The following is a 21,025-nucleotide window of genomic DNA, read 5'->3' on the forward strand; positions in this document are numbered from 1 at the left end:
TCAGAAAATGTAAATTCCAAACATAACTGAAAATTGATCCATGTGGCATAAATAAAACTTGCCTTAAACAAAATTAAAAAACCCATGAACAAATTAAGAGGTAACCATGGAAAAAAACAATAGTAATTTTTGGTAATTAAAATACATTTCTTTAATCATACTTAAAAAGAGTTAAGGGTGTTGGAGTCCAATTTATTCATTCATGAATGTAAAATATTCAAGAATGAATAATTTGGACTCCAAAACCCATAACTCTGTTTTAGTATAATTAAATTTTTGCTCTTAAAATAATGATGACATTTGACAAATGATCATAATAAACTAACATTGTGAATAAATATCAAAAAACTAATGAATCATTAACATGAGCCAATTATAAATAATCTTCAGTGTAAAAAAAAAATCAACCATTGATAAAATCCAAAAACTGAGATGTATGAACAACTAGTAAGATTTATCATTTGCAATCATATTGTCATTATAGTTTTTAAACAAGCTTGTTCAAAAATTTTCAATAGTTATTTCAAGAAAAATTTACTTCAAAGTTAAAACAAAAATGCTTCTTAATCATTTTTACCATAAAAACTTTATAAAAGACAAGAAAAATATATTTTATAAAAGCTGAAAAAGACAATTAGTATGGCATCAATTTAGCTATAGTGTTAAGCTGAATGTTGCTGGTACCTTCATATATGCAACCTGAAAAAGAAACCAAGTGTAAACTGAAGAATTGCAATCCTAGTGCTTTCTATGGACTAAAAAACTTTTACCTATTTATCTTTAAGAAACATTCAAATAGATTGTTAAAGTTAAAAATAAAAAACAATAAATTTCTAAACTTATTCACTATAAGTGTTTGAAAATTGAAAAATTTATTCCAAGTATATACTTTGTTATAGAAACATAGAAAAACAATGAAGTAATTATTAACTATTGTACTCTACATAATTACTTTATATTCAAGATAAAAAACAGGAATTACTTTTAAGGATAAGTCCTTTTTTTTGTTATGTAAATTTCAAGGCAATAAACTATCAAGCCCGTAAAGTGAATTTATTTTTTCAAAAGTTTCATAAAATCACAATAATTTATCTGGATCTATGATTATAAGTTATTTGTGTACCTATTTTACAGTCTCTGTAAAACTTTTCAATAGGGTAATTTTTGCTGAAGCCAACACCACCCATCCATTCAATACATTTGCTTGTAACTAGAGTAGCCACCTAAAAAAATGCAAAGTCTTTTACCCCTAATAATTTTAGTAAAAAACAATTAAGAATACATAATTATATTTAAAAAATATAACAAATTTCTGTAAGGATTCGAGAGTATGTAATTCACAAATATTTACTTGCAATTTCTGTATTGCTAAGACTAGAGTTATCTTTCAATCCACTTAATCTGTCACTTAATTAGTTTGTTTGTTGAACTTTTTTTGTATCTTAGATTTTTAATCCTCAAAAAGATTTTAAAAGATCCATATATATGGTTTAAATCATGAAGATTTAGATTTTTATACAACTTTTTACAGAGAAAACAGATTAACATCACTTGATAAAATACTTTAAAATAGCAGGTTTAAGAATAGAATTTAACAGAGCTTAAATCTTTTTTGTAAAGTTAGAGAAATTCTGTTTGTGGCTGATGAACTGAAACTCCTAATGTCACTCCATCAGATATGGTTATTGAAGAAATTGAAGATGATAACAAAGATGTAGAAATAATTTTATGACTTATATTAGCAAAATATATTTTTTAAACAACCTATAGAAATAATTTTTTATTGATATTTGGCTTGAAACAATAAATCCTTATATTTAAACTTCCACCTTTAAAACTCAAATTGTTAAATAAGGCTATTTATATAAAATATAAAACTCAAATTATAAAAAAAAAGAGAAATTTGTGAACTTAGGAGTCGCATAAAGTTCTAGAGAATTTTTTTTCTATCAACCAAAAAAAAAACCTTTTAATGATGTTTAGAAAAATCAAACCAAAAAATTTCTGAAGTGCTAATCTTTTTTTTGAAAACCAGTATAGAATAATCAGGAATAGAAAAAACTCACAACAAAAGTTTTTTTTTAGGGGTTTTTAAAAAAGAAAAGTAATAATTATCTGGACAAGTCCTTGGCACCGGATGTGCCAATAAATTGAACTTTACCAATTAAAACATATCTGTTATGAGTTACTATTTCCTTATTTTTTTAAGCAAATATGTATTAATATATAAAATACTCTTTTCTAAATTTGCAATTCAATTGGTGTATTTATTTACAAAGGGCAACCCTTAACTTGTTAGTGCCGGATATAACTCAAAAAATTGTTTATTTGAATGTTTTTTTGTTTTGTTGTAAAACACTTTGGTGCCAGATGTAACATTTGAGGATGAATAATGCTAATATCTGATAAAAACCTGCTAATAATAAATTTTTACATATTATGGGTACCCATAAGTAATCAATTATTTAAGTGGCAACAAAAAAAAGAATTTGATTACATTTAATTTTATACTTAATCAATTACATAATTAATAATTACATAATTAAATAATTATATCGTCTGCAAAGTGATGAACAGAACATATTTGGTCTAGGAATTAATTCGTGCGGTTTGACAAGGGATTACGAAACTAGCTTATTGTTTAAGCGTTTCGTTTAGCCACGCATGCGTGCGAAGATCACTGTTATTGCGCATCATTTTCATTATAAATCATTTTATTTAAGCGTAAACAACACTATTTTTAATTTAACTGATAATGTCGATTTTTGTTCCTGATAAAGTGTTTGCGGGGGATTCTTCTTCATTACTTTAACATGAAGAAAAGTGCTACCGAAAGTCATCGTTTTTTGGTTGAAGTTTATGGTGACCATGCTCTAGCTGAGCGAACGTGTCAGAAGTGGTTTGCACGGTTTAAAAGTGGTGATTTTTGTTTGGAAGACCAAGAGCGACCAGGACAGCCGAAAAAATTTGAAGATGCAGAATTGGCAGCATTGCTCGATCAGGATTCTTGTCAAACGCAAGAGGACCTTGCAAAATCGTTAGGAGTTGAACAATCAACAGTTTCCAGACGCCTCAAAGCCATGGGTAAGATTCAAAAAATGTCTCATTAGGTTCCACATGAATTGAAAGACAGAGACGTGGAAAGAAGAAAGACCATTTGTGAATTGCTGCTTGAAAGACAGAAAAGAAAGGGATTTTTGCATCGAATCAGTACTGGTGATGAGAAATGGATTTATTATGAGAATCCTAAACGAAAAAAGGCCTGGGTAAAGCCAGGTGAACCAGGTCCATCACAACCCAAACGGAATATTCACTGTGCAAAGGTTATGCTGTGTATATGGTGGGATATGAAAGGTGTGGTGTACCATGAGCTTCTGACACCTGGTGAAACTATTAATGGAGAACGTTATCGACAACAATTAATGCATTTGAAGCAAGCTCTGGTCATAAAACGACCAGATTGGGGTAACAGACATGATAAACTCATTTTTCAGCATGATAACGCTCAACCACATGTCGCAACACCTGTCAAAAACTATTTGGAAAATGTCGGATGGGAAGTGTTACCCCACCCGCCGTATTCTCCGGACATTGCTCCTTCTGACTACTACTTGTTCGATTGCATGAATAACGATTTGATTGGACAGCGCTTCACTTCTTCAGAAAATATCAAAAAATGGGTCTCTGATTGGATCACTTCTAAGGATGAAGCATTTTTTCGACACGGAATTCGTAAATTGCTGGAAAGATGGGCAAAAGTAGTGACTAGCGATGGACACTATTTTCATTAATGTATTCATCCATTTAGTTTTTAAAATAAACCTTCAATTTTCAATTAAAAACCGCATGAGTTAATTCCTAGACCAAATACCATCTTAGCTAATGTGAGTATTTTTTTTATACCTGAAGAAGGGTATGATGAAATATTGCTCTGTTGTGGATATACAAAATGTATGAACATATTGCGATAATGCTGCACACATTTAACCTGCCACCCAGGATCAATTTAACCAAGTTTACCTTTTTCAATGATCAAACCAACATAGAACCTTTTTAAATATTGTTTTGACTCAGACTCTGATTGCACAATTACATAATTGGCTTTAATGTTAACATAATTCTACTTCCACATGTCCACTGAAATCAGCATTCAGGTGAATACTGATATCAGTGGTCACTGCAATAAATTAAAATGACCGTCTTCTTATTTGCATCACTAAGGGCTCTTTTGGATATATGCTTTTGTGTTGAATTATTTATAGTTAAACCCTCTGCTTCTGCAATAACTGAAACAAGTTGTTTTTTTTTCTTGGAGATTTTGTAAGAGACTTGTGTGCATTTTTAAGCTTTATCTAGAGACTGAGGAGTGTAGAGTGTGTCAGTTGATTGTCCCTAAGTGACATTCGTAGTTTCATCAAAATCAAATTTAGGGTACTCGTATAGGCCCTTTCTTTCTTTGCTTGTCTCCACTTCAATACTCTTTTTATTTCTTTCACTTTAAAGTGTGTAATTTGCGCACTAGTCATATTGAGCATTTGTTTGTCTCTAGCTATTCGTTTCCAATGTTACATCCGGCACCAGTTTATTTGATAATTACAGTATTTAGTGAAATGATTTTTTTATTACAAATACCCTTTAGTGAACTAACAAAGGAAACTGCTCTAACTCTCTTAAGAAATTTATTGAAATTGAAATAATTAATTTTTGTTACTTTTTGGTGCTGGATGTAATACATAAAGTACACATCATAGTCTGATTTATATATGAATGACTAAGAATTAGTAAGACATCCTTTGCGAACTTATCATGTATTAAAGAAGTATGTAATACATTAAAAAAAAAACTTTAATGAGAAACACATAAAATACATTAGTTTAAGAGGAAAGATTTTGTAAAAAAATCATGCAAGAAATGAATTCAACTAAAAGCTACATATTTTCAAACACTAGCATTTTATTTTTCTCAAAATGTGAAAATTTTGAAAATCTATAAAAAAATTTTTTTATGGATTATGTTTTTGTGGAATTCCCCATCTGACTCTGTTTTGGGTTTTAAAATGCTGATTGAATGAGTAAGATGAAAAAATTGGCTTAAAATTTCAACATTTAACAAAATAAAAGAGTTGACCTCTAGTGAAAATGTTTTATGTTTAGTTTTATGTCGGTAAAAACAAAAAGAAAAAATAAAAGCTTTAATTAATACCAATAGAAACAGATTAGCAGAAATAAATTTAAAAAACAAAAAAAAAACAAAAAAAAAAAACAGACAGAAAAAACTTTGATATTGAAAAAAAAAGAGACTGAATAAAATTCTGATTTTTAATTTCTTTTGTGAACCATATCCCAAAGCAATAAAAGTTAGATAATTTAAAGTTAGATAAAGTTAGATCTTTCTTAACATTTTAAATTCTAGTGGGTACTACTTTAATTTTTGACCATCAAAAAAATCTGCAGAGAAAAATATATTTTAAGAGCATTGTTAACTTTCTAACTTCCTGCTAAAAGTTAAAGGGGACATCTTAAATCTGACAAAAGTTTTTATGTTGGGTTCAAATTGCTGATTGTTTGGTTGGGAGAGCTTTTAAAAAATTTACACTTTTTACATGAATTTATCATACAAATATCCATTATTATTCATACCTCAGATGAATAGTATTTAGCCATTGCTGCTTGCATAATAAAGTCTTTATTTGCTTCTTTTAAACGAGCAGCATTGTATACAAGTAGTCTAGCTGCCTCTAACTTGGTAGCAGCATCAGATATTTGGTGTTGCATTCCCTAAACAATTAGAACTAGAAAAGCTTCATTTAAAAAAAAAAAAATTTTTTAATGATAACTGCCAACTATATCAGGGCTTGAATTAATATGAAAAAAAAAACTATGTCTGGGTTTGAATTAATGTAAAAAAAATCTAACCACCCAAAGTTTTTGTATCTTTATTACTCTTTAACCTTCTTTAATGGAAGGGAATAAAATTTTTAAAATTGAGTTTATGTAGTTACATTTGCCTACATAATTTATAATACAATAAGTATAATAATCTACTCATTTTTCAGCTTTGAAATAAAACAGTCAAGCAATTAAATATTCTAATAGTTGAGTTTTTTTCAAAATTAATTAAAATTATTTAATATAATCACTTCATAATTCTTTGCAATTATAAATAGTTTTTAATTAATATAGAATTGACAATGAAAACTTTAAAATGAAAACTTGATGCATAAAAAAGAAAAAGAAAAAAAAAAAAAAAAAATTTACCAAAAATTGATGAACTAAAACTTTAAAATTAAACAAATTTTCTTTCAGAAGTGCATTAAATTTAACCACTATCACTACACATATGCATATATTAGTCACAGGGCTTTTAGAGATCTATTGTTTAAATAAGATTTCATAGATATATCTTTAAATTTTAATTAAAAACAATTATAATTAGTTTCTTCTTTTAACAAGGCTTTTCAAATAACTTAATTATTTTATTTTGGTATTATCAATTTAAGCTTTAAATAATTTAATTCAATTACTTAACTATTTAATTTAAATGTTTACCTTTCAGAATTGTTTTTAATAAAAGTAATATCTGAAATAAAATTGTAAATAAATATAATTGAAATGAAATTGAAATAAAATTGATCTTTTGCCGGAAAATATTTCACTCATTTAATGCAGTACAATAGAATGGTTTCACTCTTTATTTGAAAAAAAATTTTTTAATGAATTGCTGAAGCAATAATATTAAATGAAAATAATGATTACCAAAATAAATAAAAAAATATTGCTGAAAAAAAAAAAAAAAAAAAAAAAAAAACTTATTGCTGACATGCAAAATGTAATCATGGATTGAAATGGCTATATGCTTAATTCAAGCCCTGTGTTTTAAATAGTATATATTAAATAATTTTTATTAAGTAATATATATTAAAGAAGATATGTTAAAGAAGATATATTAAATAAAATATTAAATAATTAATGTTAAATAATATATATTAAGTAATATTCTTCTGCTTTCTTGTTTTTATCAAAATCATAAAAGTAATGATATTGAAACAGCATCATTTTATATATTTTTATTATTATCATTTTATCACTAATATTTACTTGAAAATCAAAGATTTTTTTTTTGAATTGTTGCCTCTCTTTTGTATATGGGACAGCTATATCCATTGCTCCTTGTGCCAAACCGATCATCTGATAATAGAAAAAAAAGTTATGCCAAAGGATTGATCTGACAATAGAAAAAAAAAATGATAGAGGAACTTAGTTTGGTAAATATATCATTTAATTATATTTCATTAAAAAAGCAACTTATACCATTTAGAAATATGACCCAATAAACTATATGACTTGAATAACTACAACATGTCATTCTCACACAAAGATAGTATATTCAATATTAAACCTTAATATTAACTAATTTAAAACCTTTTTTATTTTTTTTATTTACCAAGAGAAACAAAAATGGTGTATGCATGTAGAGTATTTAATTAATCAACCATCAGTTGGCAGATATTTTCTAAAATTTCACTAACAACTAGCCTACCTGAGCCCCAATACCAATTCGACCAACATTTAAGCATTCTATTGCATATTTGTAACCAAAACCAAGCTCACCTAGTATACTACTCTTCGGCACCTATAAGGAGTTGTTTAGCTTTAATACCAACTTTCAACTGAACTTTAAAAAATGCTATTTAAGTGATATCAAAATTTTTACAATCAAAATAAACATACCCTGACATCAGTGTAATCAACTGGGCATGTGCTGGAAGCTCGAATACCAAGCTGTAAAAAAAATTGAAAAATTAAAAAATTAAAAAAAAAAAGGTATATGAATTAAGAATTTTAAAAATCTATCATATTTTTTAAATTTACAAATATTTAATAGATAGTTTAAAGTTTTTAGAATAAAGACAAAATAAATACAAAATATGTTTTTCTTTTAAAAGCAATTAAGTTTATTATTGTGTATTTTATTGCTCAATATCTAGGCTAGTATCTCTGAAGTATAAGACAATAGTTTTGTAACAGAGATTCAATATAAGTTTAAAAAAAAAAAATTAAAAAAGTTAATTAACAGTTAATAATCAGAGTTGATAACAGTTGATAATCAGATTTTTATTTTAAATCTCAATAAGTAATTATTGCCTTGTCTTCTTTTTTGCCAACAGTCAGGCCTTTAGTACCTTTGGGTACCAAAAAGCAAGTTATTCCTTTATATGCCTAAAAAAAATACCAATAAAAAAATTTAAAAAATATAGTAAAATTAAAAATAGAAATACTTTGTTAAAAATCAATTAAAAGTAAAAAACAATTGTAAAAAATCTTTTAGCTTTTTTTTTTTTCATACTTTAATTTTGTCTACCTTGCTGGGATCTGAATTTATTAGCTCAGGTTTGGCATTCACAAAAACTAAAAACAACCCTGCATGTTCAGCATTTGAAATCCAAAGTTTGTTAGCATTTATAATGTAATCATCCCCATGTTGCTTGGCTGTTGCTTTCATTGCAAATGCATCACTACCAGATCCAGCTTCAGATAAGTTAAAACAACCAACCTGAAAAAATAACATATATTTGCAAAACAAAATGTCTTGCCTCATGAAATGTTTCAATTTTACTGCAAAATTTCTAGACACAAGAATTGTAAATTAGCCCTACAAACTTTCATAACCTAAATGAGATCTGAGGAGACCTATAAATAAAAATCATGATAAGAACAAAATTTTATGGAATGAAAAAAATAGTGGTAAAACACATGATGATTTCAAAAGAAATCAGTTTCTATAGTAAAAACTTACATTAGCTTGTCTTTTGATAAAACTTACATTTTTTAATACAAAATGTTTTCATAATATTCTTCTTAGCAAAAGTATTAATAGAGATAAAATCTTATTGGTGTATTTTGAAAAATGTGATTACATTTTTCTCAAATGTTTAGTGCAGCTACTAACACTGGCTTCAAAGTTTGAAATATCACACTGATAGTTAAAAATGTTAAGAAACCTTTTTTATGGCTGATGTGTTATCACATACAAAACACTGCTACCAAAAAATTATAGGAGCAAAAACAAATGTTTCATCAAGCAGATTTTCAATGACATAAAAAGTGATTTAAGATTTTATAAACTTCATAAATATAGGATGAAAAAAATGCTCTACAGTTGCACAGTGAGCCAGAAAGGTAAAAAAAAGGGCAAAAGTTATATAACCATTAAGTATAAATATGTGGTACATCAATACCATTACTTTTGGGTCAGAAAATCTAAATTTGTTATTAGAAATAAATTTTAAGCATATCTAAGACATGTATTACACGCCTGTACGCGTTTCAGTGCCATTTATACATGCAAACAATTATTGAAATAAAAAATTTGAATTTCTTAATCTCAAATACCATATAAAACCATGCATACAATATATACCACATTTTTTAAAAATAAATTTTATGTGTATCTAAGGCACATACTACACATTGGTATGCTTGTTAGAGTCTTTTACGCACACAAAGATAAATATAAACAAAAAAATTTGGATTTCTCAATCCAAAATGCACACATATAATAATTAAAATAAAAGATTTGGATTTAAAAAACCAAAATACCATATCTTATCTTACTAATCTATGACCAAAACAAAAAAAAGAAAAAAGTATTATTAGCAAAAACAGCTTTATTTTGTTTTTACATCTTAAAAAAGACGAAACATCAGGGGGAAGTGGTTTTCCATTTTCAGATTTGTGGTTTTTGAAACTAATGTGGTTAATGGAACTAATATTTTCAGGGGTTGCCTTCTGCTACTTCTAACTTTACCTCTAACTCGACCAGTCAATTCATTTCAGTTTTAAGATGTTCATCTTCATTTCTGATCAACTCTTTCGTTTCTTTTTTATATTGGAGATGTAGGAGTCTATAATAATGTGTACTAGAGGGCTTCTTATTCAACCATACTGTTTCCTTCATGATGGTTAATTTAAATGGAACAATAGCTGTCTGAAAAAGGCCTCGTCAATATTTGTATCAGTATATTTTTGTTTATAAACACTTTGGAGACACCATCAAAATCCCCTTTAAAGTGAAGTACCCCTTTCAGACTTTCCCCCACTCTCAACAGATATTCTCATAGAGTTTTGGCATTCAGTAAAAGTTAGTATCCTTTTCAGAGTATGGATAAACATACACTGCAAAGGAGTTAAAGCAGATACTTCTGTCACAACTACACTCACAAGATAACATTTCTTTCTTTCATTCTTAATTTCACGAAGTAAAGGATAAATATTTGCATTCTGTATTATGGATGAATTTCTGATAACTTGATACTGTTCATCGGAAAGATCACACTGAATTTAAAGCTTAAGGCATCTTTAATCTTCATTTTTATTGGAAAACTAACCTCCATGCTTTTAACTTTGCCAGGATTTATAGAATTTTTTAAGAAAAAAAACAAAATCTTTCTTGGTTGGATCTCCAAAGGCCATTCTTGTTAAAGCTAATGCCAATCCTTCAGTAGGCTGTTCAGAAAACTTGGTAACCTTAAACAAGATAATATTTAACATTTAAGTGAATAAACTACTTTTGATTTGATTTAATTCAATTAATTTATTACTACCTTAGATCTTTTGCTTCTCTCACTTAGATCTTCCCAGTACTTGTTCTTTCTACCTGAACCTGCAGCAACATCTTTTCTGTTAATTGTTATTTCTTTATCCAACCAGGTTTGCTCATGTTCCAGAAGTTTTGAGAAGGTTCAGTAATTCAGATTTGAATTTACAATTAAATATTGATAGAGTTTCTTGAGATTTATCATTTCAGGTTCATCAATACTTCAATGATCTAGACCCTCAAATCTTCAAAACTCAAGTAGAAGAGCCTCAAGTAAATTATCATGATTAATTCCTAACTCTTGAATGATAGGAACTAAATGTATTTTCATGATAAATGTAAGCAATAAACTTTTATTTATTATTTTGTACACAAGTTTTATTTTTTAACATTTAATTCAGGCAGTAGAGAATCAGATCATGCAACTTTTGGTTTTTGAGGTTTGAAATTTAAAATGATTTGTTTAAGCATGAGCTTTTGAATGTTGACTTTTGAGTTATGACAAATTACCTCTGTAGTGCTAATGTAATGTGAAAAATATGTGAAAAATGTGTGAAAAATAATTAACATGAAATTTTACACTTTTTTTAAAAGGTTGTATATTGAATTAGGTCAAGTTTGGGCAACTGATTTTTTTTTTTTTTTTTTTGCTTTAATATATACATTAATGGGAAAATGAAAAAATAAGGTAGAGTCTCTTAGTTTTTCAACCAAGCAATGATTAGAGAAATAAAAAAAATTCAGTATAAAGAAATTTTTTTAAGATCTTAGGAATGATAATCTAAAATCAAAATACAGTGCCAAAAGTATTGTTTCTAGTTACCAAATATCTTAAATATATGCCTTCAAATTAAGTTTTGAACTATTTTTACCTATATCACCCTTAAAAGAGTGACACTAAAGCAAACATTTTGTGCGCGACTTTTACAATAAAAAATAATGTCTCAGGAAAAGGCACAAAAATTGAAGAATTCTTAAAAATTAACCAAAAAGCAATTATTTACAGTTTTCTGTTGGTATTAGTTACATTACAACTCAATTTATTAGTTCCTAGCAATTATTTTTTTTGAGGGTTTTTTGTAGTGTTGTTATCAACTTCGACTAAATTGACTAAAAATTGGCTAGTCGAAAGTCAAAATTAGTCAACTTTGAAAAATGGAATAGTCAATTAAATCGACTATGGGTCTCGTACTAATTGACTAAAAGTTGGGTAACCATCCAACATCTTTATTTCAATTTTTTTACTTGTTTTAATGATATCAATATTTAATATTGCTATGATGCTGACCAATTAGTTAAGAGTACTTCTTATAAAAGATATTATAAGTAGTTTGTGTTGTAAAGATAAATTATTTATAAGGATTGAGCCATGCATAAGAATATCATTCACAGCGGGTTTTTTAATTCAACCAAAATATCTAAACATTGAACCTAATTTGCTGTATCATTTTAACTTAACTCTTAGCTTACTGTATGTAGCACCACTTCATTAATGTATCTTTTTTCTCATTATAGTAACCATTTGATATTTTTTAAAACAAAATGTCAAGTTAATGTGTTATGGTATTCAGTTAAGATGCGAAAAAGTTTATAAACCTGCCACCCCAAAAAAAGTTCAGTTGCCTCATCTGCCCTTATTTATCTACGCCAGCATTTTTTATTAAATTTTTTTTTTAATTTTTTGCTTTAATTGTTGTGAAAAATGATATAAAATCCCCATCTGTATTTTTTTTCTTTACTTTGTGATTTTTATTTCTGTTTTTGTTTGTTTATGCAATTTTAATTCATCTAAGAGATTAGATTAATTAAAATTGAATAAAGAGAATGCTCTTTATGTAACAACAGCATAAGTTATTATAACAGTATTACATTACAATTAGCTTTTTTGTTTACTCTCTTAAAGTTCTACTTGTTTCATAGCATCTAAAAAGTAAATTGTCAAGCAACATTAAAGTATATGATTCTAATAAGCACTTTAATGTTGCTTGACGATTTTTTAGTTGAAATATTTGAATAAAAATTTTATTCAAATATTTTGACTAAATCACTTTTTATTTGACTTTCAAAATGTATTAGTCAATTTTGGTCGCAGTTGAATAATTTCAAAGTGGTAACAACACTAGTTTTTTTGGATTTTGACTTACTGTGAGTTGGTTAATGAAAATAAAAGTTTTATAGCAAAATTACAAAACAGTACCCATCTTTTAGCAATACAATGTATATAAAATTCATTTAAGATGTTGTTATTTTGATGTCTTTTTTTTAGTATTCATACATATATATGGATTTGTTGGTTAACTACTGCAGTTTACATAAGTATAAGGATATATAATTTACCATTGAACAGGCAAGCTGTGGTAAATACTGCTTTTTCTGATCTTCTGTAGCTAACTGTATAAGAAGAGAATTTACAAGTGTGTTCTGAACATCGCATATGATACTAACAGATGGATCAATACGAGCCAACTCTTCAATAACAGTGACCATAGACATTAAAGAGGATCCACTACCTCCATACTTTTCAGGAATTTCAATTCCCATGAACTGAAAATTTAATAACTATTTTTATATAAAAAGATACTATTACTCTCTCCTACTAACCTAAATAGCTACTAACATACTTACATGTATCTGTAGGACTATCAAAATAAAGATTTATCTTCTAGGTAATAACATTTTAATTTATATAACTCATGGTTTACTCACAACCATGGTTTTTTTGTTACATTAAATTAAACTTAGAATAATATTTGAAGAAATATACTAAGATTAAGAGCATTAATGGTACAAAGCATACAGAAAAACTTTAAACTTTATTATTTTTATAACAGTGCAATCAATTGATTGACATGGACTTTTTGGCCAACTTTTAGTTAAATATACTATTATTCATTGGGTTTCTGTCTTTTCTGTCTTAATGCTAAGAAAAAAAAGCAAACATGAAAGTCACCAATGAGTATACTGAGCGTGCTATTAAGTTAGCAACAGACTTCAATAATGTGCTATTACTTGATGAAGCTGAGTGGAAGTATACTTTGACAAAACATTGTTTGACACACTTATGTTTATTTTAACACCTTTATCACCATTTTATTATCATGATTTTTTTTTTTTTACAACTTTGAATTCTTGAGCATTCAGTAAAACACAATATTTAAGCTTGCAACTTTGAACATATTTTCTTGACTGCGAACCACATCAAGTTAGAGAGTAGTCCAATTAAAATTGAAATTTGAAAAAAATTTATATATTTTTGAATTGATCTGATGCAAATTCATTTTGCTAAGCTTGATAATCTAACTGATATATAACTTGCAGCAGAGTTTATTTGGGACATTCACTCATTTTGAAATTCCAGGGGAAACACCTAATATTCCTAATACACCTAAATTATTATAATTTTGTTTTCTTAACATTTTTCTTATTTACTATACTCTCATGATCTAAGAGATAAAAATGTAATATAATTGATAATACTTCAATATAATAGTAATGTAAGAAAATGCTCATATTTAAAGTACTGTATATTGTTTAAATAAATTTTCAGCTAACATAAAATATGACTCCTTAAATATCAAAGTATCCAATGTTTTCAAGGTTGTCAGGCACCCAGTATGTAAATAACATTGATAAAAATAGAATATGTGATGAAATTAGTAGAAAAAAATCTTATATGAAAAGAGGAACCAAGCATCCTGAATATAAATAACAGTAAAGCTTGTGTTAAGACCATGTTTTTAAGCTTTGTTAAGTATGGTATAAAAAGTTCTAAACATTTATGAATGTTGGATTGCATATGGTCCATAAGGTGCTTGATATTTATCTACTTACTCAATTTGGTTTGAAAGCAAAACATTTGAAGTTTGGGATAAACATGTTTTTATTCCAGTAGTAAATCATAAAGAAAACACTGGTTTTATCAGAGCTTTAGAAGACCTTCACACTTTTCACCTAAAGTGAGGTTATGGAGTAAACACTTGCACACCTGCATATTCTAATGACAAAATACTATCTCTTGATCTTATTTTCACTTTCTATTAAAATTGTAGCAAATATAAAATTACAATTAATGGAAAAAAAGCACATCTTAAGATAACAAAAAGACTAAATCTATTTTTTCAGGTCAATTCTTGATTTTATTCTTTTTAATTGCTAGAGAAATTAAGGCTGAAAATCAAGTAAACAATTTTACCAAGACTGGCCTCAATTGATTGGAGGAAAATCAGCTCTGTTAGTATTGCTAAATGAAGTCAAACTAAATCAAAATAATTAGCAAGTAAATGAATGGCTTATAGCAAAAGCCAGTCTGGGTTATATACTGCCAAAAAGTATACATATGCTTACAGCAAAGGAGAGACTGAGATACTGATACTGAAATTGAAATGAAAGAAGATAGTTTGCAAGTTTTTAAACATTGTTAATTATTCAGACTTAGTTTTCAAATTACAATTTCAGATATTTTCTTGTTAGTGAAATTTCTCCTTTTTGTTTATCTATTGAAATTACTTGTTTGTCATGTCAAGGATAGTCTTTGAGAATTTGATAATAACAACACTTATCCTGATGTAAAGCTCATCATTCATATTAGTCACTCATGTTGCAATCTAAGTGTAGATAATGTCATTGCTGATTGATTAAAAGAATCTGAATGACAGTACTTTCCTAAAAATTAAGTAATAAAGTCTTTGAAGTTCATGTTAAAGAAAAATTTGCTTTGTCATGATAAGAAAAAAGTGGTCTGTATGATGGTGCTTCAAAAAAAAAAAATCTTTTTTAATTTCAGGTGCATTAAAGAACTTTTTTTTCCACTTAAAATAATGTTTTAACTTCACATCCCTTTTACCTTAGCTTAGTTATAAATAAACTAAAAGTTATTTATGATAATTAACGAACATACCCCTTGTTCAAATAAACCCTTAATAATAGATGGGTCTAAGGCAGACTTTTCATCCATTTCTCTCACTAAGGGTCTTACTTTTTCTAACGCAAATTTGCGAGCTATAAAAATAAAAGCAGGATACAATTAAGCAGGATAAATAATTGTCGAACTAGCTAAAGGTAGTTTGACAAAAATATGCTAAATACTTATGAAAGAGTTTTTGGTATATTCATAATGTTGTACCAAAAATTCAGAATAAATAAAAATAAAGCAACTTAAAAACTTTTATTTAATAAGTTAATCAAAAAACAATTAACCCAATATTGGTAACTATTAGTTGTTGAATGAGCAGGTCTTTAAAAAAAATAATATTAGAAGGTCTCAAAGCTAAAAATCTGGCCAAATTGTGAGAAGACACAATTTTTCCAATAAAATTTTTTAAAATGTTTATTTTGTTTTAAATTTTATTCTCATTTTTAATCATATAAAAAGCTTATAGTCTTTTCTAATTTAATGAATGAATCTGGGAAAAAGAAATTGACTTTATACTTTGAGCATAGTTGTTTTTATATATATAAACACAAGATGTAATTTAAATTAGATTGTTAATATAACAACATAACTGAAAAGGAGAGTATTAGTAAATTTTGATAATTGTAAAAAAAAGTTAAAACTAAATTACAAATTTAACAAGAATATTTAATACTAACTAGACTCTTGAAACATGCACTCTTCTGGAGACAATACAGTAAGAGGAGGTCTGGTGGATTCATAACGCAAAATTTGCTGCAGATTTCTAAATGCGCTTTTATGCACACCATACTGTAAAACATATAGGTTATAAACATATACATTATTATACATATAATATAAAAAAATAAAAACAATTTATCTTACTAATTTTTGCTTAGGATAAAAAAAAACTTTTCTTTAACTTTTAAAAGGAGTTTTAAAGTAATCAATTGACCAATATTTACTTTTCTTCTAATCAATAGGGTAGAGTGAAATGTAAACTTAAAATCACTTAAACAAATTGTCTTAAGATATACTCTAGCTGTAAGTTGATGGAATAATTCAATGATTTCGAATGTTTTGGGATATATCCTAATACTTTCAAAAACATTAGATAACCACGTTAACTTGCAGCTAAATTACTTATAACTATCAATAAGTACTGAGGATAAAAAAATTTGAATACAAACACTAGATTTCCATGGATTTGGTTGTCACTCAATCTCAATGGAACAAACAAAAATACAAGCAGAGACTCATTAGTAGCATTGGAATTCATAAATATCTGTTTGTAACTGCTATGACCAGACTTTTAAAAAATTCACTGGGAAAATATTCTTTTTTTATAATATAATTCTTAAAAACTAGTTTTCAAAGGGCTAAAAATTAAATGCAGATCTACTTATGCTAGATAGACATTTTGGGTAACTTTAGGACACTAGAGAATTTATTTATTCAAAAGTGCCACCAAAAAGTACCCTGGCCAGATTTTGGAAAATTATGTCTCTGATTGAAAAGGTTCATTACCAATAATCTTTTTTTTCTTGAAAATTGCTCTTAAAAATCATAAAAAAACTACAATTTTGCAACCAAATTTTCAAGTTTAGACTGGCATTATGAAAAAATTTCAGGTTTTCAATTTTTTGTTAAACAGTTTTTGTTGGAAGGGGTAGATTTCACATAAAATGGTCTTTTTTTTAATTAACTCAAAAGCCACATAAGATATTGATCTCAAACTTTCAAAATTTACTTATCTGATTAATATAGACCACCCCAAGATTAAAATCTGAAGTGCTCATGCAGGATCTTGTAAAAATTGGGTCATTTTATATGGAATAACTTGCATGGCACTTACAGCTTTTGAAAATATTCATTTTGGTAAAAAAAAACAGCTTGAATTTCTATTAGACCATTACAACACTACATTATTAGGTTTGTGAAACTTTTCCATGAGCAAATGACTTTTTGAAGGAATAAAAGACCCTGTGCTGATAGATAAATAAACAGGATGCCTACTCATCAGCAATCCAAGTGACCTAGAAAAGTATTTATGAGTGAATTTAGGACCAAATTTTTAGCAGATTACAATTATAGTATTCTGGGATAGAAGATTGATGGAGAACAAGACATTTAAGGACAATAGACAAATCAATGGACAAATCATCATTATCACAAGGAAAAGGTGAGGCATAAGCTCTGGCAGTGAAAAAACAGTGAATCTTGTATGACCCTATTAGCACAATAGAACTTTAATGGTCTATTAACACAGTAGAACTTTTGCAACTATGTTTGCACATTTTATTTTTACCTTGTAGCATAAAAAACTGATATCAAGAATGGAGCTAGTAAGCTAACAAACAGAAATTTTAAGATGGATTCAGAAACAATCAAAAAAAACTTCTGCAAGTAGTGATAGATCGCTTCTGTATTTGACTGTCTTAGAATCCAAATAGATAATTACCACAAAGGCAATACTCCTTGTCCCCAAGGACTTGGAACATTGAGCTTAAACCTATTATAATGTTAAAAACATCTGCTTATATGCTTATTGTATATATTTTCAAGCAATCTAAACTTTTTCAAATGAAAATATTATTAGTTTATTTATAATGCCTATACTACCTCAACACCAACAAAAAAATTTAGAAATATTTATAACTTCAGTTGAGTTGGGCAAACTGAACTCTAGTATGAAATATTTATACACAAAACTATTCACTAAAAGGAAAAAACTAGGAGGGTGAGAGCTTGACAAATACAAAAGATTTTTACTATATGCCAAAGTGCAATATGTAAAGTGACAACCTAATGTGTATCTAAAATGAATTTGCTATTAACTTTGATTTTTTTACTTTTGTTTACTTAAGTTTAAAGATTCTCTAAATTTAATTAAAACAAAGCTGTGTTTACTTTAATCTGTCAACCTTGTTTTCTATTAAAACATTTTAAGAATTTTTTTCTGATAGATAAATTGATTTTGGTGTATATTTTCTTGCAGCAAATGTTTGGAAACAGCCAATTTTAGAAAAATTTATATTACATAACAGAAAGTAATGACAAAGATTTTTATTTTCTTGATTTTTGAAATATTTTGTTCTTCTTTCAGTGATCTGATCTTTTACTTTCTTGAGTTTATTACTTCTTTACTGATAGAAAAAATATATATAAACAGTTGAAAAAAAATTTTAATCAGCTCTATGGATTGAACTTTAAAGATAAATTTCCATTTGAGGATTAACTCATGGGCTTTTAGGCTCATAGCCTAATAGCCCATAATTTCGGACCTTCATAAACTCATAGACTAATAGCCCATAATTTCAGACCTTCATAAACCATGAAGATCTGAAGATAATATCTTTTTTAAATATTAGGTTTCTCAATTTATACATATATTCATATATATATATATATATATATATATATATATATATATATATATATATATATATATATATATATATATATATATATATATATATATACATATATATATATACATATATATATATATTGACACATAAACACATACACACAAATAAAGTATAAGCTAGTTACCTACCTTTAAAATTGAAGCTATACAAGTTATCATTTTTTTTTTTTTTGAGCTTTGTAAATAATCAATCAAATATATTTTAATTATGAAACTTCACAAGGCTTTTGAATTTCCAAAAAATGTTTTTGATCGTTTGGAGAGTACATAGTAAATATAAAAGCTTTAACAAATATATACTTCCATATATCAGTAGGTAGGTAGTACCAAGTAAATGGGTTCTACGTTGATAAATCAAATGCTGCTATATAATTTAGTTAAAATAATGATTTTAAAAATTTTCAAAATATAAAAGCACACAACCAATATCAAAAAGCAATCTATGTGTAGTTTTAAAATGGGCATTATATATATTTTTTATTAGGAGTAATTTTTTCAGGATTTTACTTAACATAAGCAGTTCAGACAAAGTGTTTCCTTAAGGGTCTGAAAACTTGAAAATTTTTTTTTTTTTCTGATAAAAAGCCGTCCGTGGATATTCCCGCTTTTTACAACATCACTGTGGAACAATGATATATTATATATACTAGATGTCTAACTTCGATCCGAAAAGTGAATCGGTGCAAGCCATTTCTAATTCGGGCAAAAACATGCATTTTTAACTTTTATTTCGCACGTCGGATATAGCTTTTGCCCTTATTACAAATGGCGGATTTAATTTGTAAACAAAAAAAAGCGGCTTCACTTTTCGTCCAATAAAATCCCGCAAGTTAGACATCTAGTATATATAATATATCATTGTTGTGGAACCGCCTATATGTAATCGGCTCACGGTGTGTTGAATACAACAAGCTAGGTGGACAAAAACATTTTGTTTTATATTTTGATTGATATGGATGTGATCAAATAATACTTTGACGTCACTGATCAAATATGTATTTTTGCTTTAGGGAATTTTTAAGTTAAGAAACTTAAAGATAAAAATAAGTTCTCAATTTAACTTATAAATTATGCAATAAAATTTTGCTTTACAAAGGAAAATTTAAAAATACGTGTATAAGCTAACTATAATTCACGTGAATGCAAAATTAGGCACGGTAATTCTAATGTGATCAAGGCATGATTTATTTAAAATGACTAATATAGAAGTTTGTAAATTTGTAATTAATTTGTTATTATTCGTTGTTAACAGAAAACCAAAACGTCGATGCTTAATTTTAACCGTAAAAAAAGTCCATACCTAAAAATGTCATGATTTAAAAGTTGTGCGCTAAATTTGGCTCACTCACACTTTTACATTTGCGCAAACCAAAGAATTTCTTGCATCGTTTTATAAATCCGTATTTCTTCTTCTGCCGTACTTTTTGACTCCTTTATTTTGATTTGTAATTTTATCGTCAGACATCTAAACTATAAATATTTTAAGTGTGTTACAGTTATAGATGACTAGATTATTTTCTAGTGAAACAACCTCGTTATGAGGTAAAATGATAATGTTGAAATAATGCTTATGTAGATGTCATAAATGACACCGATCGACAGGAACCACTTCCGGTGTTATTTATTGAGTTTGGTTTTAACATATTTAATTGTTATTTCTTACACATTACTAGTTATTGAATAGTTTTATCCAAAAAGTTTACTTTTGTGTAGTAATTAGAATTTCATCATTCAAACCATCTTTGCAGCCACAAAAGCTTTATACTTAAAGAGGGGATTTTTTTATGAATAAAGCTTTTAAGTGTATTTTCTGTAGAGCAAAGAGTCTTTGCATAAAGCTCATTTGCAGTTATTCCCGTAATAAACGCATCTACATGGAGTCTGATTTTTGAAGATAGATTCAAACCCAAATAGATTGTTTAGCACTTGGATCCGTGAAAAAGTATCATTTGATGATTATTGAATTACTGACTGTTGTACTACTAGCAAAGTAGTTCATTAGTCAGAAATTGATTAATGACTCTTTTGTTTGAATTTTGAATATTTACTTTTTAGAATGTCATTAAAAAGTTTTATCAAAAAACTTTAACATGCGGATTATAATATTA

At 27.3% G+C, this 21,025-nt stretch overlaps 1 protein-coding gene across 4 annotated transcripts; it reads right to left on the minus strand.

Moving 5' to 3' along the window:
• Positions 1–547: 547 nt before the first annotated feature.
• On the minus strand, positions 548–20,404 carry LOC145183905 (short/branched chain specific acyl-CoA dehydrogenase, mitochondrial-like). Of its 4 annotated transcripts, none has more exons than XM_090093618.1 (12): positions 20,218–20,404; positions 16,186–16,297; positions 15,494–15,594; positions 12,934–13,140; positions 8,362–8,553; positions 8,145–8,219; positions 7,731–7,781; positions 7,540–7,632; positions 7,098–7,187; positions 5,640–5,777; positions 1,124–1,223; positions 548–699 (listed from the first exon to the last, which is right to left on the minus strand). In XM_090093618.1, the coding sequence occupies exons 2-12, from the start codon at positions 16,199–16,201 to the stop codon at positions 635–637; spliced, it is 1,128 nt and encodes a 375-aa protein (XP_089949744.1). In that variant the 5' UTR covers positions 16,202–16,297; positions 20,218–20,404; the 3' UTR covers positions 548–634. The 4 variants fall into 4 exon arrangements, with proteins under 4 accessions (XP_089949744.1, XP_089949742.1, XP_089949743.1 ...); XM_090093616.1 differs by lacking the exon at positions 20,218–20,404 and adding an exon at positions 19,047–19,444; XM_090093617.1 differs by lacking the exon at positions 20,218–20,404 and adding an exon at positions 19,218–19,238.
• Between the last annotated feature and the right edge of the window lie 621 nt (positions 20,405–21,025).

Source organism: Hydra viridissima, unplaced genomic scaffold (assembly GCF_058129835.1).
Source record: "Hydra viridissima isolate aposymbiotic clone 2 unplaced genomic scaffold, HvirCarnegie_v1 scaffold_7, whole genome shotgun sequence".
In the NCBI taxonomy this organism is placed as follows: Eukaryota; Metazoa; Cnidaria; class Hydrozoa; order Anthoathecata; family Hydridae; genus Hydra; species Hydra viridissima.

Bases quoted from the DNA above. Each gene is read 5' to 3' on its own strand.
- LOC145183905 (XM_090093615.1), bottom strand. From the start codon at position 18,746: ATGAGCCTAAAAGCCCATGAGTTAATCCTCAAATGGAAATTTATCTTT. The intron at 15,595-16,185 runs GTTAGTATTAAA...TTATTTTTATAG, and splicing joins GTGCATGTTTCAAGAGTCTA to CTCGCAAATTTGCGTTAGAA. The intron at 7,782-8,144 runs GCAATAATTACT...TTTTTTTTACAG, and splicing joins TTGGCAAAAAAGAAGACAAG to CTTGGTATTCGAGCTTCCAG.